Below are 12,132 nucleotides of genomic sequence, written 5' to 3'. Positions count from 1 at the left end.
GGATCAGAGTTGGTTCGGTTGGCGGCGTGTTTGCTGGTCTTGCAGCAATAATGGCAGCACTGATAACCCGCCGATAACCAAACCAAACGCTCATGATACTGGCTTTCATAGGCCGTAATGGTCAAGAAAACGTCGTAAACTAGTCTTCCCGACCGTTTCATCTCCTGCAACCAATGCAAGGGACCGTTTCGATCCTCGTCACATCCTACCAACTACGTACCGAACTTATACCTTGGATACCTAGGTACATACACCTACCCATCTACATACCATACACTACACTACTCCGGTGTGGCGGCGGCGGCTATAGTAGATAGTCGAAAACTCATCCTTTGGTCCATATGTTTATCGCTTATGTACTTGTCCAACCGAACGCAACAGGGCTAGTTACATTCAGGTGCAGGGAGAACCATACTTTTCGTCGTCATTTTTCGGGACTTGGATGGGTTGTGGTGTGATGTATGATAAACGACAAAGGAACAAAAGAGGTCTCTCGAAGCGAGCGTCTGACTAGATATAACGACCCTCCTCCCCGTCATACGTAGCAAACTTTCTTCTCATCTCACATGATAAACCTTCTTCCAACAGTCCTTCTACAATATACATTGAATAACTATTCTTCCTAAGTACCTTTTAAAATACTCTAAGATCTAGTAAGACAGCTTAGTCAACACAACCTTCAAGATGCCTATGTTCGAGGACTATGACATTGTCCAAGCGGCAGAGAAGCAAGTGAGGAAGGTCGCCTCCATGACCAACGCCAATGGAGCCGACTCAAACTCTCACTCTTTACCCATCCCTGGAGATGATGGTGAAGGACCTATTGAGGTTCCTGCCTCACGATCCTCTATCTCTGAGGCTGCTAAATACATGCATAACCTGAGTGCCTCTCCCTCCATGAAGGAGAGAAGAGGTTCTCGGAACTCCTTCGGTACATCTCTACCTATCCCCAGATCTAAGAGACAATCCCGACTATCGTCGGTCCACTACCCCGATGAGTCTCTCGGTCGCCCAACCCGCCCGGGCATGCCGCCCGTTCAGCCCTCTCGTGCTATTCTGGCTTCCCAAGTCCAGAGTGTCGAGGTTGAGAAGGTTCGAAAAGCCAAGAACATGGCTTTCGCCTTCGACATTGACGGTGTTCTTGTCCACGGTGACCGTCTGATTCCCGAGGGCCGCCGTGCTCTTGAGATCCTAAACGGTGACAACGAACTCGGCATAAAGATTCCCCACATTTTCCTTACGAACGGATCCGGCAAGCCAGAGAAGGCTCGCTGCGAGCAACTATCCAAGATCCTAAACAACCCTGTTGACACTGAACAATTCATTCAATCACACACTCCCATGAGTGCTCTTGCTGAGTACTACAAAACCGTCCTTGTTGTCGGTGGTGAGGGCTACAAGTGCCGAGAAGTTGCCGAGCAATACGGCTTCAAGGACATTGTCGTCCCTAACGACATTGTTGCCTCAGACCCAAGCATTGCCCCTTACCGAGTTTTCACCCCAGAGGAGCGAGCCTCATCCCGGCCAAGAGACTTCACCAAGACTAACATTGAGGCCATCATGGTTTTCTCCGACTCCCGAGACTACGCCACCGACATGCAAATTATTATGGATCTACTACGTTCCGAGAATGGCCGACTAGGCACTATAGCCAAGGACCCAGTTTCCCAAAGGATCCCCATCTATTTCTCACAGGGCGATCTACTGTGCCCCACCGAGCACTGGACCCCACGTATGTCTCAAGGTGCTTTCCGCATTGGTCTTGAGGCCATGTACAGAGCCCTTTCGGGTGTCGATCTAGAGCGTGTTGTCTACGGCAAGCCCGAGACAGCTACCTACAAGTATGCCGACGAAGTTCTTACTTCATGGATGGAGCAACTCCACGGGGAAGAGAAGCTTCCAGAAAACATCTACATGATCGGTGACAACCCAGCCTCTGACATCATCGGTGGCAACATGTATGGTTGGAACACCTGCCTCGTCCGCACTGGCGTCTTCCAGGGCGGTGACAACGACGAGAACAACCCCGCCAACTTCGGTGTCTTCCCCAACGTTCTCGAAGCTGTACAGACAGCTTTGAGGAAGCAATTGGGAGATGACTTCAAGATGCACTTCGACGAGCGCATCAACCCTGTTCTTCACGGAGACAAGGCCGACGCTGCTGCGATCATATGATTTATTGGATTTACGACATTTTCTATTTACTTATTTTTGGGGGAGGGGCGTTTTTTTGGTTTACTTCACGATTTCATGGATATCAAGGGAAATTTTTGCGACATTGTATCGGCGTCGACTAACATACCTAGAGCAAGACATTAAACTTAGAGAGACTGGAAAGACTGACAACCCTATTGGAAGACATTTAGACATTTTTTCTTGAACGCAATTGAGAACCACAACCTACCTTCATTCGGCTTAACGTTGGAAGGGCATCCAGTGCCGATCGGTGTCCAGGTGCTTGTTTTTTCTTGTGCCGTGTGCTCGAAAAAGTTCTTACATTTACCATCGTGTCCGCCAACAACTTCACTGGAAAAACGCCACCGTATTACATACAGCATGCTTAAATCCGCCATAACGCTTCTCGTGCAGCTAGAATGTCACCTATCATCTTGGAATTAACTTGTTAGCTGTGCATGCATCAAGATTCGATCCGATATTTTCGCCGACTATCCACTTGCATGCTTTTGGTGTGGTGTATTATTTGAACTGACACAACATATTCAGCAGTGTGCCGTATATTATTAATTTTTCTTGTCTAACCTATAGGTGTCATTATGACGTTTCTCCTCGGCGACCTACATGACTCTATTTCCCTTGGTAAATGTTGCAAATATTACTTCACCAGACCTATTGAGGTCTTAGATAACCACTATGATAGTAGAGTCTGGAGAAGATAATAATCAATATAAAATTCTGTTCTTAAAAGCATCTCGTCATTATCATCATTCCGTAAGCTTACCTAAGTATATTAGTGAAAATATAGAATGTCTTATAGTCCGAGCACATGTGCGAATTAGAAATATTACACTTGGTAGAATCTGTATGTATGTATCAGCCATCATTTTTCAGATTGTTAATGTTGTTAGAAGCATTGGATATGAGGCGACGAGGCGACGACGATCATCCTTAGATAGGTATCCCGGTACCTTCCGAAGGCACGCACCCGTGCATGCGACGTGCGTGTATGGTGAAAAGCTTACTTTTCAGGTGGTTTATCAATTACGCGAACCTTGAATGGTCTGAGTGGCAGGGTCGTAACCGCATGCAAAAAACCCTGTCCCGTGTGCCTGCTTTTATGGCATAATAAGGGCGATAAGACCCTGAGATTCTCAACCAATGATCTCCAACTTATGGAAAAGGGGGGGAGCGAGGTGCAGGGGAGAGCAAGGGGGAACATGGAGGGTAAGACCCCCACAGAATAGGCTTGGGTTAAGATACCTAGGTACGAGCACTAACCGGAATTAGAAGGAACTCATTTAACGAGAAGAAATCTTACGAGAGCTAATCTGTGCGTTGGCAATTTTGACTTTTCTGTTTTTCACGATGTTTTTAACAACATTTTTTTTTAATAATTCAAATTGTCGCGCTGGTGATGCCGGCGGCTTATCAGAGCTAGCTAAAATTACCGCCGTAGGGTGTCGCGTCGCCGCCCGCGGTATGTCACTCATTTAATTAATTAATCACGTCATATTTTAGTCATTCATTCTATTTGAAGTTTAGCTCTTTAGTCACTCATTATTGTATTAATTATGCACCGATTTTCCGCGTTCCTCCTCTGGCTGGGAGCGGCATCGCGCGTCACTGCTGAAAACGGCGACAGTGGCGCCGTCTGGGCAACGCCTCACGACAGTTACTCCTCTTCTATCGGAGTACTCGGTTGCAAAATTAACACCAATCGGGTAGCATACTGGCCCGGATCCGTCGACTGCAACAACATCTGCGTATCGCTGAGTTATGAGGATCGATCGGTAAATCTCCTTCGAGTTGATCAATCGCAAGGCGCCCACGACGTCAGTTATGACGCTTGGAATTATCTATACACGGGCTACTCGGCCACCAAAAAGCCCACGGCTGGCGGTGCCGTCGCGATGAATTACGCCAACGTGGATGCCTCGGCTTGCTCCGATCTAATCCACACGGATGGGAATAAGCTCCCTCTTAGCGCGGCTAATAGTATGAATTTTCTAGCAAGCTGTCTTGCTCAACCGGATAGCTGGGTCGCTAAGAATTACGTTCTTTATAATATTCTCGACTCGACTTGCTCTTGGGGTCACGACGAGGTGTGTACGCTTGATTGGCCGGCTGCTAATCAGGCGAGCTGTCCGAGCTCACTTGGTGATCCCACTGCTTTAATGTCTGCCCCTGTTTACAATATCAGATATCCTTCTGGTCAAACCGTTGTTGCTTCTTCGGGGCAGGTTGTTGACCCCCAGGACAGCGACTCTGGATGTGTCGCGGAGTCGCCCGATTTATTTGGAATAGTTTTGGTAGCGGTCGCATTTCTTACTGCGGTCATGTGACTAACTTATCCGGTCTGCCTTGCGTCTGGATTGAGGTTGGTAGACTTGGCGAGGGATTGTCAGGAACTTAACTTTGGCGTCTTTAGTCAGCATGATTACGAACGGATACCCCAATTAATCTTTGGACGACTATGTACGATCTATTTATTTTTACAATATAACCAAATTCTGGATTCAGCCAAGGCATATTTAACAACACAGATTAACATCTCAAATTATTACACGAAGACCTCGGAAGTCCTAGATTGATCATCTTTACTGTCCATGTTCCGAGATATCCTTGCCGACAAACTATTCTCACAGCCTACCGCTGAGACGCAAGGGTATGGCTTCTCTGATTGGATGGAGGTGCATGATGCATACGCTCGTGATTAAGTACACGGTACTAGTAGGATTTCGGTGACAAAACCAGGGAGCCAAAACCTGGGTGACAAAACCCTCGAGGCTGTGTACAGCGTGTGTCGACCGACAAAACCTGGTTAGGCTGCGCTTACTGCGCTACCGTATTAGGGGTAAAGGAGTAGATGGAAGGCAACCGATAGAGCTGCCTCACCATGGTCATGAAGCTGCCCGTCTATGTGCGCTTTAATCCGAAGCAGGTTTTGGCATAATCAAATCCATATTCATTACAATCTGATGCATTTACCTGGCACCGACTAATGAGTATATAGAATTGGATATTTCTTCATTCTCTCATTTCTCAACTTAACGATGTTCTCCGATTTCACTCTCTTTAGGCATTGGAGTTAGTCTTACTTGCACCTACGCTTCATCAGCAAACATGGCCACCAAAACGCGCAAAATCCCCCAGAACAGTTGGGATCACCACAAGGAAACCATTTTGAATCTCTATCTAAACGATGACTACTCTACTGCCAAACTAGTTCAGGCTATGAAGGAAGATCATGGATTTTCCGCTACGTAAGTCTGCGTTTTCGCTTACGAGTTTAAACAATCTGACCATATCCGCTCAGCGTTTCACAATTCGAGGCTCAATTCAAGGTCTGGAAGGTTCGTAAGAACTTGAAAAGTCATGAATGGAAAGCCGTCTTCGACAAACTTGACCATATGTCCTCCCCCCAAAACAGTTACAGGATATCGATTTCAGGTCACCCTGTGTCAATGGACAAGATCCATCGGGCGAAGCGTTATCTCAAGGGCGAGCGTCCGCAGAGCAAGCGCCGTCGAAGGGAGCCAAGCTTGCTAGATTCAATAGAGAACGAAGCTGCCAGCGATGTCTTAATTGAAGTCCAAGGCCTGGATGGAGAATGGACCCCGTACACTGTTGCAACAGAAAACGACACTTCCACCAATGAACTCCAAGAGGTTAACACCCGAACACAGGATCTTGAGAGCAGCGACAGCGAGGCTAAATTTACTCCCGATGACACGAGTGGTGAATCCCCCAGAACTACGGAATACTCTGAACCGTACAACATCTCCCCTCAACTTTCGTTTAGCGAATATGACTTTACATTCAACGAACCATTCCCAGTCGAGATGGACCAATTCTTTCCACAGCCCATGGATTTTGAATTGATCGAACCATTATGTCCAACTCCGCCGCCGTTTGTATTCCATGGACCAGTCACACCTTCATCCCAAGAATTGACGAAATTTTCACAGCGACCGAGTAATCTCGCCCAGTTTTCGCTATATACCCCATCCCTAAAGGATCTACCATTTGAACAGCTCGAAAATGAATTCAAGAGGAGAGGCCTGAGTCTGAAAGCCCTTCCGTCCCCCATGCAAGATTGCCGACTGTTGTCCGGAAGTCATAAGCTAAGCTCCCTATTTATAAATGAGGCTGTTGATGTTATGGCGAATACGAACGCCCGTACTTTGCGCGAAAACTTCTACAGTGCCGGACTTACGTTGCGAACATTGGAGACAATCATTCCCGGAGCTCAGCAAGATTGTGAGAATAACGGCATGGCAGGAGCTCTACAGGCGACCGCCGAAGTTGAACTCCACCGACTTCTTCTCTGTTCGGCCGCTAACGGATTTATTGGAATGAATGATGTTCCCATTGCCACGGCGCTTAGGTTTCTCGACAACAATAGCAACGCTACTTGGTTATTATCACGCTTCTTGAAGGGAAACAAAAGCCCCGTTGCAAAGAGTCTTACCGAGAACCTATTTCGAGCAGCAATTGAATCATGCGATCATGAAAAAACCAGATTCTTTCTTCAGACAGGTCTAGTAGACGTCAATAGTACACTCTGTCATATCGAGGGCAAAAAGTACACTCCTCTGGAGCGAGCTGCTTTACTTCAAGGATTTAAGGTGGTTCATGAGTTACTAAAGCACAATCCCGACCCCAACCAAACATATCTCGAGCACACTCCCAACACTGGCGACTGGGACCTAAGGCGCCCTTTGGGATGTTTAATTAAGGCGATCTGCCCTGAGGACGGCGCGGAGCGTAATCATAGCACATTCTCACCAGAATATCTTGATGCTGTTGATGCTCTAGTTAAAGCAGGAGCAAGCATCCAATACCAATGCGTCAATGCCGCGCTTAAAAGATTTGTTAGAATGGACCTTGCTCGAAGGCTTTTGCAGCATTCTGCACCGACTGATCATTCGGATTTCATAGAACGCGGTATTTTAGCACACATCGCTGATGAGATCGACGGCAATGATGCTGAAAAAGCTATCAACAAAATCATATCGGACTGTCAGCAAACTGGGTGTAACCAGTGCTTAAGCCGTTTCCCCACGGAGATGGAGTGGGCAGCCATCAATGGCGCTAGACGAGGTCATGCCCAACTCGTCAAGACCCTTTTCCAATATGTTAAGTCCCCGACTCGAATCCTAAGCGCAGCGATCATGTCGGGGAATCGCGAGCTAAGAGAGTTCATACTCGCCAAAAAACCAGATATTCGCGGGGCCCCAGCGGAAATAATTGAGCGATTTAGTATGAAAATTGCAACAACGCCACTAGCTGAGGCAATCGAAGCAGAAGATAGCGAACTTGTTAAAATACTTGAAAGAGAGGGCGCACTCGAAAATACTCGACAAGAGCGCTGTTTCGAAGCTGTAGTTTCCGCTTCAGTTAAAGTAGGGAATTTTGACTACCTGAAGGTCCTATTTTCAGAAGATTTCCCTCGTCCATCAATAATGGCCTTATTTCGGTTGCTGCCCGCCGCAGTCGAAACCGAAAAAGAAGAAATCGTCCAACTTCTCCTTGATCTAACCACACATACAGCCACTTATTCGAACGAGGCTAGCACCGTCTTAACCGAAGCTTATACGCGGGGAAATAAAGCGATTCTCTCAAGATTGATGGCATTCCATCCAAAATTAAAAATATTCGGAAAAAACGATCACATTTCTCGAGACCTAAAATCTGGGAACTGGGATATGATCAATTACTTCCATGAGTCCAGCCGGCTTTCCGTCGGAGCTTTAGGCCCGCATTTGATTATTGCCATTGAAAAAGACGATATCGCAATGCTTCGTCGCCTTCTCAAGTATGGAGCATCCCCAATAGATAATGACGCTCTCGAATTAGCCGTAAGGGAACATCCTCATATGGTGCCAATACTTTTGGAGCACATTTCGTCTCGAGCTAACGCCCTAAATTTCTACGGAACCGAGGCCGTAAAAGAAGCAATTAGGCAAAGCCCTGAGAGCATGGACATTTTAGACATGCTTCTTAGTTGTAAAGCGATCAACCTCGACACGAGAGAGAGAAGCGGCGATATTATTTGCGCACCTTTTAACACAGCAATTGAAAAAGACGCGGCAAGCTCTGGGCTTGACTTTCCATTAACCAAGAGATTCCTTAACGTGGGTCGCGACATTAACGGAATTATACGACGCGATAAAGAACGCTCTAGACAGGCTTACATTACGCCGCTTCTAGCAGCAATAAAAACACGAAATAAGGACTTGGTTCAATTTCTTATTCGTCGTGGCGCAAACGTCAATCAAGATGCTACGAACGGACTTATGCAAACTCCCTTACAGGCCGCTGCAGCTGTCGGTAGTCTGGATATCGTCAATTTACTAATACAAGAGACGGCTGATATTAACGCTCAACCGGCGAATCTTGCGGGCGCGACGGCTTTGCAATATGCAGCTATGAGCGGAAATTGCAACATCGCCGCTCTTCTACTGGATCGCGGGGCTTCGCTTGATGCTCCTCCCGCCGCATTTTACGGACGATACCCACTTGAAGGCGCTGCTGAGTTTGGCCGGCTAGACATGATACAATTTCTTTGGAATGTGAGTATTGTTGGGTTCCCAACTCAGCAGTGCCGTAAAGCGGTACGGCTCGCCGAGGCCAATGGACATGGTGCCTGTAAGGACCTTATCCGAAACTTGGCTGTGCTGAGTGGAAGTTTACCTACAATTGAAGGAGTTGTATAAGAACTCTAGATAGTGCGCGCTCATGATAAAACGAGACTTCGTACACGAAGAATCTCACTAGACTCATTTTCTTGATTGCATAGCGAGGAAGGAATCATAGATCTAAGGGAGGCGACTTCGCCAGGTTATCACGATACTTATACCTACACATGATTATGAACAATGCATATCCATTAAAAACGGGATTGGGCCTGCTTAATCTTCTCTTGATTTCGTATATTCATATTATTTCATCGTCGTCGTGGGGGCCAGCACACTAATTGTGTTAGCGAAACCCACCCACATTCTCGCGTCCTTGCTACTTGAGATATCGCGCCAAGAACTTCGCAGTATCAAGGACAGATGTTTCAAATGGAATCCAATCTTGTTCAGTCGCCGCCCGAGCTTTGCTCCCATCAAACGCTATATTGCCACTTGTGGATGGGTACCCAGGATCGTAGCCTTGACCGGGATTCCCCTTCGCTACGCCTAACGAGGGTATGTGCTTATTTACGATATCAGCGATAGCTTGCGCTCCTCCAGTTGCCGCGGCGCAAAGGAACCGCTCCCCGTCGGCTTCCTTGGGATTCAGTATCGACCATACAACCACGCGCGCCGTGTCTCGAACGTCTACGGTTCCCTCGTACATGAGTGATGATCCTGGGATCTCTCCTCCTTGAAGTACTTTCCAGAATGTGCCGAGGGAGAATGGGATCTGGTCTTTGCTTTTCCACGGCGCTAGGGGTGGCCCGTTAAAATAGCTAAAACACAAATTAGCCCAAACGCCAGCTATTTATGGTGGAAGTCGGGGGAACTCACGTAGCTTGAACAGCAGTCATACTAAACGCTGGTTTCTTTTCTTCTCGGAATTTCCAGAATGCCCTCTCTCCTGCGGTTTTGCTAGCGCAATATGCCTGCAGACCACCAGCGTCTTTACCGAGCTCTGCGACGGCTGCTTCCGATGTCGTGTTCCAGTTCTTCTCCGAGTAGACACCTGGTTTTGGCGGCACATCGAAAATTGCTGCTGCTGATCCCATAAGTACTACGCTCTGTAGTTGCGGGCCTGCTTTATTGAGGGCGGAATCAAGGAGCCCAGTTGTGCTGTTCACGCCTCGGCGAAGCACCTCTGGTGGTTCTAACGTCCATGTGTCGCGGACTGGCGCAGCAAGGTGTAGAATTGCGGTGCATCCTAAAAGATAATGTTAATTTTATTTTTGACTAAAATGTTCTGGTCGGTATCCCTACCGATTACAGCCTCGTCAAAGGCACCATCCTCCGTCATATCGGGGACTTTCGCAAGTTCGACATCGCCCTTGTAGCCTAGCTCCAACAACGCTTTCCGTATCTCAGCTCCGGCTTCCAAATCACGGACTGTGCCGCGCACATTATATCCGGTTTTCAAAGCAGCTTCGGCAACTCGACCGGCAAGGAAGCCGGTAAGACCCGTAATAAGGACGGTTCCTTTCTCGGACATGATTTCCCACTTTAACTTGTTTTCAAATATCAATTCAATCCAAATCTAGATCGCTACCAATATTGAATCCACTCAACCATTATCGGCGAAAAAAATAAGAGAAGAAAAGCAAAAAGGTGAAATAAATAAAACAAAGAAAGAATGCGCCGAGGGCATTTCTTTAAATCTAGCGCATGAGTACATCTCGGGTTCTTTTGGGGATTTGATTAGATCATATTTTTGTACTTCGGTTGGTTTTTTATTATGGCAAAAATCCCTTACTTGCGCGTCCCTTACGTCCTAAGGTACCTAGGAGTCAGGTACTGTACTTACAAACCGGGCACTGGGTATTCTCTAACCAGCCTGTAAGTAAGCCGCTGTGGCTTTCACAAAAGGACAATGCATCCAATCAATCATACTAGAAGTGGACCTTAGCGATTTAAATACAGCTATCGTAGCCCCCTGATTACCTGTTTCGGGAGACACTGTTATTCATTATTGGCGGGTTCGTTTCAAAAGTTCCTGGGGAGATTGACCCCCAAGTTACGTCTCGGTTTTTGCCTTGCTAATCTTGGTAAGGTAGGCTTCAGATATATTGCGAGAGTCGTCGTAATACAAAAGCCGACAATAAATGCGGCATGGTCCTTTTGTAAAACGTATAAATGTCCTATCATAGCTCTGTTTCAGGAACGGCTCACTTCAGAAGTCTTGGCTCCAGTGGGGTGGTTCCCGAGGGCCTGGTCCTGAGATAGGGCAATGTTCCGAATATTAGATCGGAGTCTAGCTACCCTCCGTCGGTGAAGATGGCCGTTCTCCGTCGACCGTCCGAATAATACCACCTAAAGATCCTAAAGAGGCAATTTATGTAAGTATACATGACCATATCAGTAACAGAACATTAACCTAAAATGTATATTGCTTGGGTAAGCACTGGCGGTCGTAATAAGCGTCCATCTCATCGTATGATAGACCTGCTATATTGTTACTAGGGGAGGGTGCACGCACGATGGGTAAGGGCAGCATGGCAATATTAGAAACGCGGGGGGATTCCGCAAAGGGATGGCAACCCCTTGCATTGCGACTGCTAAGGGTTGGGCCTTTGCCGAATATCGCTTCAGTGGTGTCATTTCTAGGTGAGATTTGCATACACGATGTTTCTACAGCGGCATGGAAGTTTCTTGCATTATACAATGATACCCTTCATCATCATCGTCTTCTTTTTCTTCATCTTCTTCTCTACCTAGGTATATTTCATCTCGTCTCATGCAGATACCTGGGTGGATATACTATCTACATAAAGTACTGTTGGCTGCGCTTCTTGAATCACCAACGTCGTATAACTTTGCATAGCAAGTCGTGTGATGGACGACAGATCGGCGAAGTATCCACCAACAACCAACAATGAAGCTGGTTCCGAGTACAATGAATACTCCTGGCGCAGTGTCACCTCGGAGTTTATCCTCGGAGGTGCAGTCTGCTGTAAAGTAAGGGTTATGGCGACAAAGCTCCATGCCTAAATACTCGCTCATTTAATCGTCTATAAGCTACTTATAAGCTTCGAATATTGTACTTTAAAAATCCCCAGGACAGACAGAATCCTGTGATATCTCCATCATTGTACATGGCTACCTACAAGCTAAAGGAGCCGTATAAGAACTTTAAAAATCATTTTGAGAGATCGGCCTATATTGGGGAACGGGAAAAGATGAGCGCAGTTTCGAAATACGTTATGGAGTCAATCGCCACGATTCTAGAGGGACTGCCATATATACGACTAGGAATAACCTCAAACGGGAAGGATTT

General features: G+C 46.9%; 4 protein-coding genes across 4 annotated transcripts; 3 read left to right on the top strand and 1 right to left on the bottom strand.

Annotated features, from left to right (window-relative positions):
* The first annotated feature begins 396 nt into the window (after positions 1-396).
* F4822DRAFT_165071 (HAD-like domain-containing protein) lies at positions 397-2,261 on the top strand. Its single transcript, XM_051453200.1, has one exon. It carries the CDS (start codon positions 685-687, stop codon positions 2,173-2,175), a length of 1,491 nt encoding a protein of 496 aa, XP_051316623.1. The 5' UTR covers positions 397-684; the 3' UTR covers positions 2,176-2,261.
* Positions 2,262-3,607: 1,346 nt separating this feature from the next.
* F4822DRAFT_165042 (uncharacterized protein) lies at positions 3,608-4,911 on the top strand. Its single transcript, XM_051453197.1, has one exon. It carries the CDS (start codon positions 3,750-3,752, stop codon positions 4,518-4,520), a length of 771 nt encoding a protein of 256 aa, XP_051316622.1. The 5' UTR covers positions 3,608-3,749; the 3' UTR covers positions 4,521-4,911.
* Positions 4,912-9,046, top strand: F4822DRAFT_165043 (ankyrin). Its single transcript, XM_051453198.1, has 2 exons — positions 4,912-5,441; positions 5,495-9,046. Exons 1-2 carry the CDS (start codon positions 5,302-5,304, stop codon positions 8,895-8,897), a joined length of 3,543 nt encoding a protein of 1,180 aa, XP_051316621.1. The 5' UTR covers positions 4,912-5,301; the 3' UTR covers positions 8,898-9,046.
* On the bottom strand, positions 9,047-10,595 carry F4822DRAFT_165058 (NAD(P)-binding protein). The gene is made up of 3 exons (XM_051453199.1): positions 10,122-10,595; positions 9,696-10,065; positions 9,047-9,637 (listed from the first exon to the last, which is right to left on the bottom strand). The coding sequence occupies exons 1-3, from the start codon at positions 10,348-10,350 to the stop codon at positions 9,196-9,198; spliced, it is 1,041 nt and encodes a 346-aa protein (XP_051316620.1). The 5' UTR covers positions 10,351-10,595; the 3' UTR covers positions 9,047-9,195.
* Positions 10,596-12,132: the final 1,537 nt, after the last annotated feature.

The sequence above is a fragment of the Hypoxylon trugodes genome (genome assembly GCF_022578975.1).
Source record: "Hypoxylon trugodes strain CBS 135444 unplaced genomic scaffold F4822scaffold_3, whole genome shotgun sequence".
NCBI classification, from domain to species: Eukaryota; Fungi; Ascomycota; class Sordariomycetes; order Xylariales; family Hypoxylaceae; genus Hypoxylon; species Hypoxylon trugodes.
Note: the sequence above shows the minus strand (reverse complement) of the source record. Positions and strands in the feature narration are given on the sequence as shown.

Coding starts and splice junctions, on each gene's coding strand:
- F4822DRAFT_165071 (XM_051453200.1), top strand. CDS start 685: ATGCCTATGTTCGAGGACTATGACATTGTCCAAGCGGCAGAGAAGCAA.
- F4822DRAFT_165042 (XM_051453197.1), top strand. CDS start 3,750: ATGCACCGATTTTCCGCGTTCCTCCTCTGGCTGGGAGCGGCATCGCGC.
- F4822DRAFT_165058 (XM_051453199.1), bottom strand. CDS start 10,350: ATGTCCGAGAAAGGAACCGTCCTTATTACGGGTCTTACCGGCTTCCTT. Junction 10,066..10,121: donor CTTTGACGAGGCTGTAATCG/GTAGGGATACCG, acceptor ATTATCTTTTAG/GATGCACCGCAATTCTACAC. Junction 9,638..9,695: donor ATGACTGCTGTTCAAGCTAC/GTGAGTTCCCCC, acceptor TTTGTGTTTTAG/CTATTTTAACGGGCCACCCC.
- F4822DRAFT_165043 (XM_051453198.1), top strand. CDS start 5,302: ATGGCCACCAAAACGCGCAAAATCCCCCAGAACAGTTGGGATCACCAC. Junction 5,442..5,494: donor GATCATGGATTTTCCGCTAC/GTAAGTCTGCGT, acceptor ATATCCGCTCAG/CGTTTCACAATTCGAGGCTC.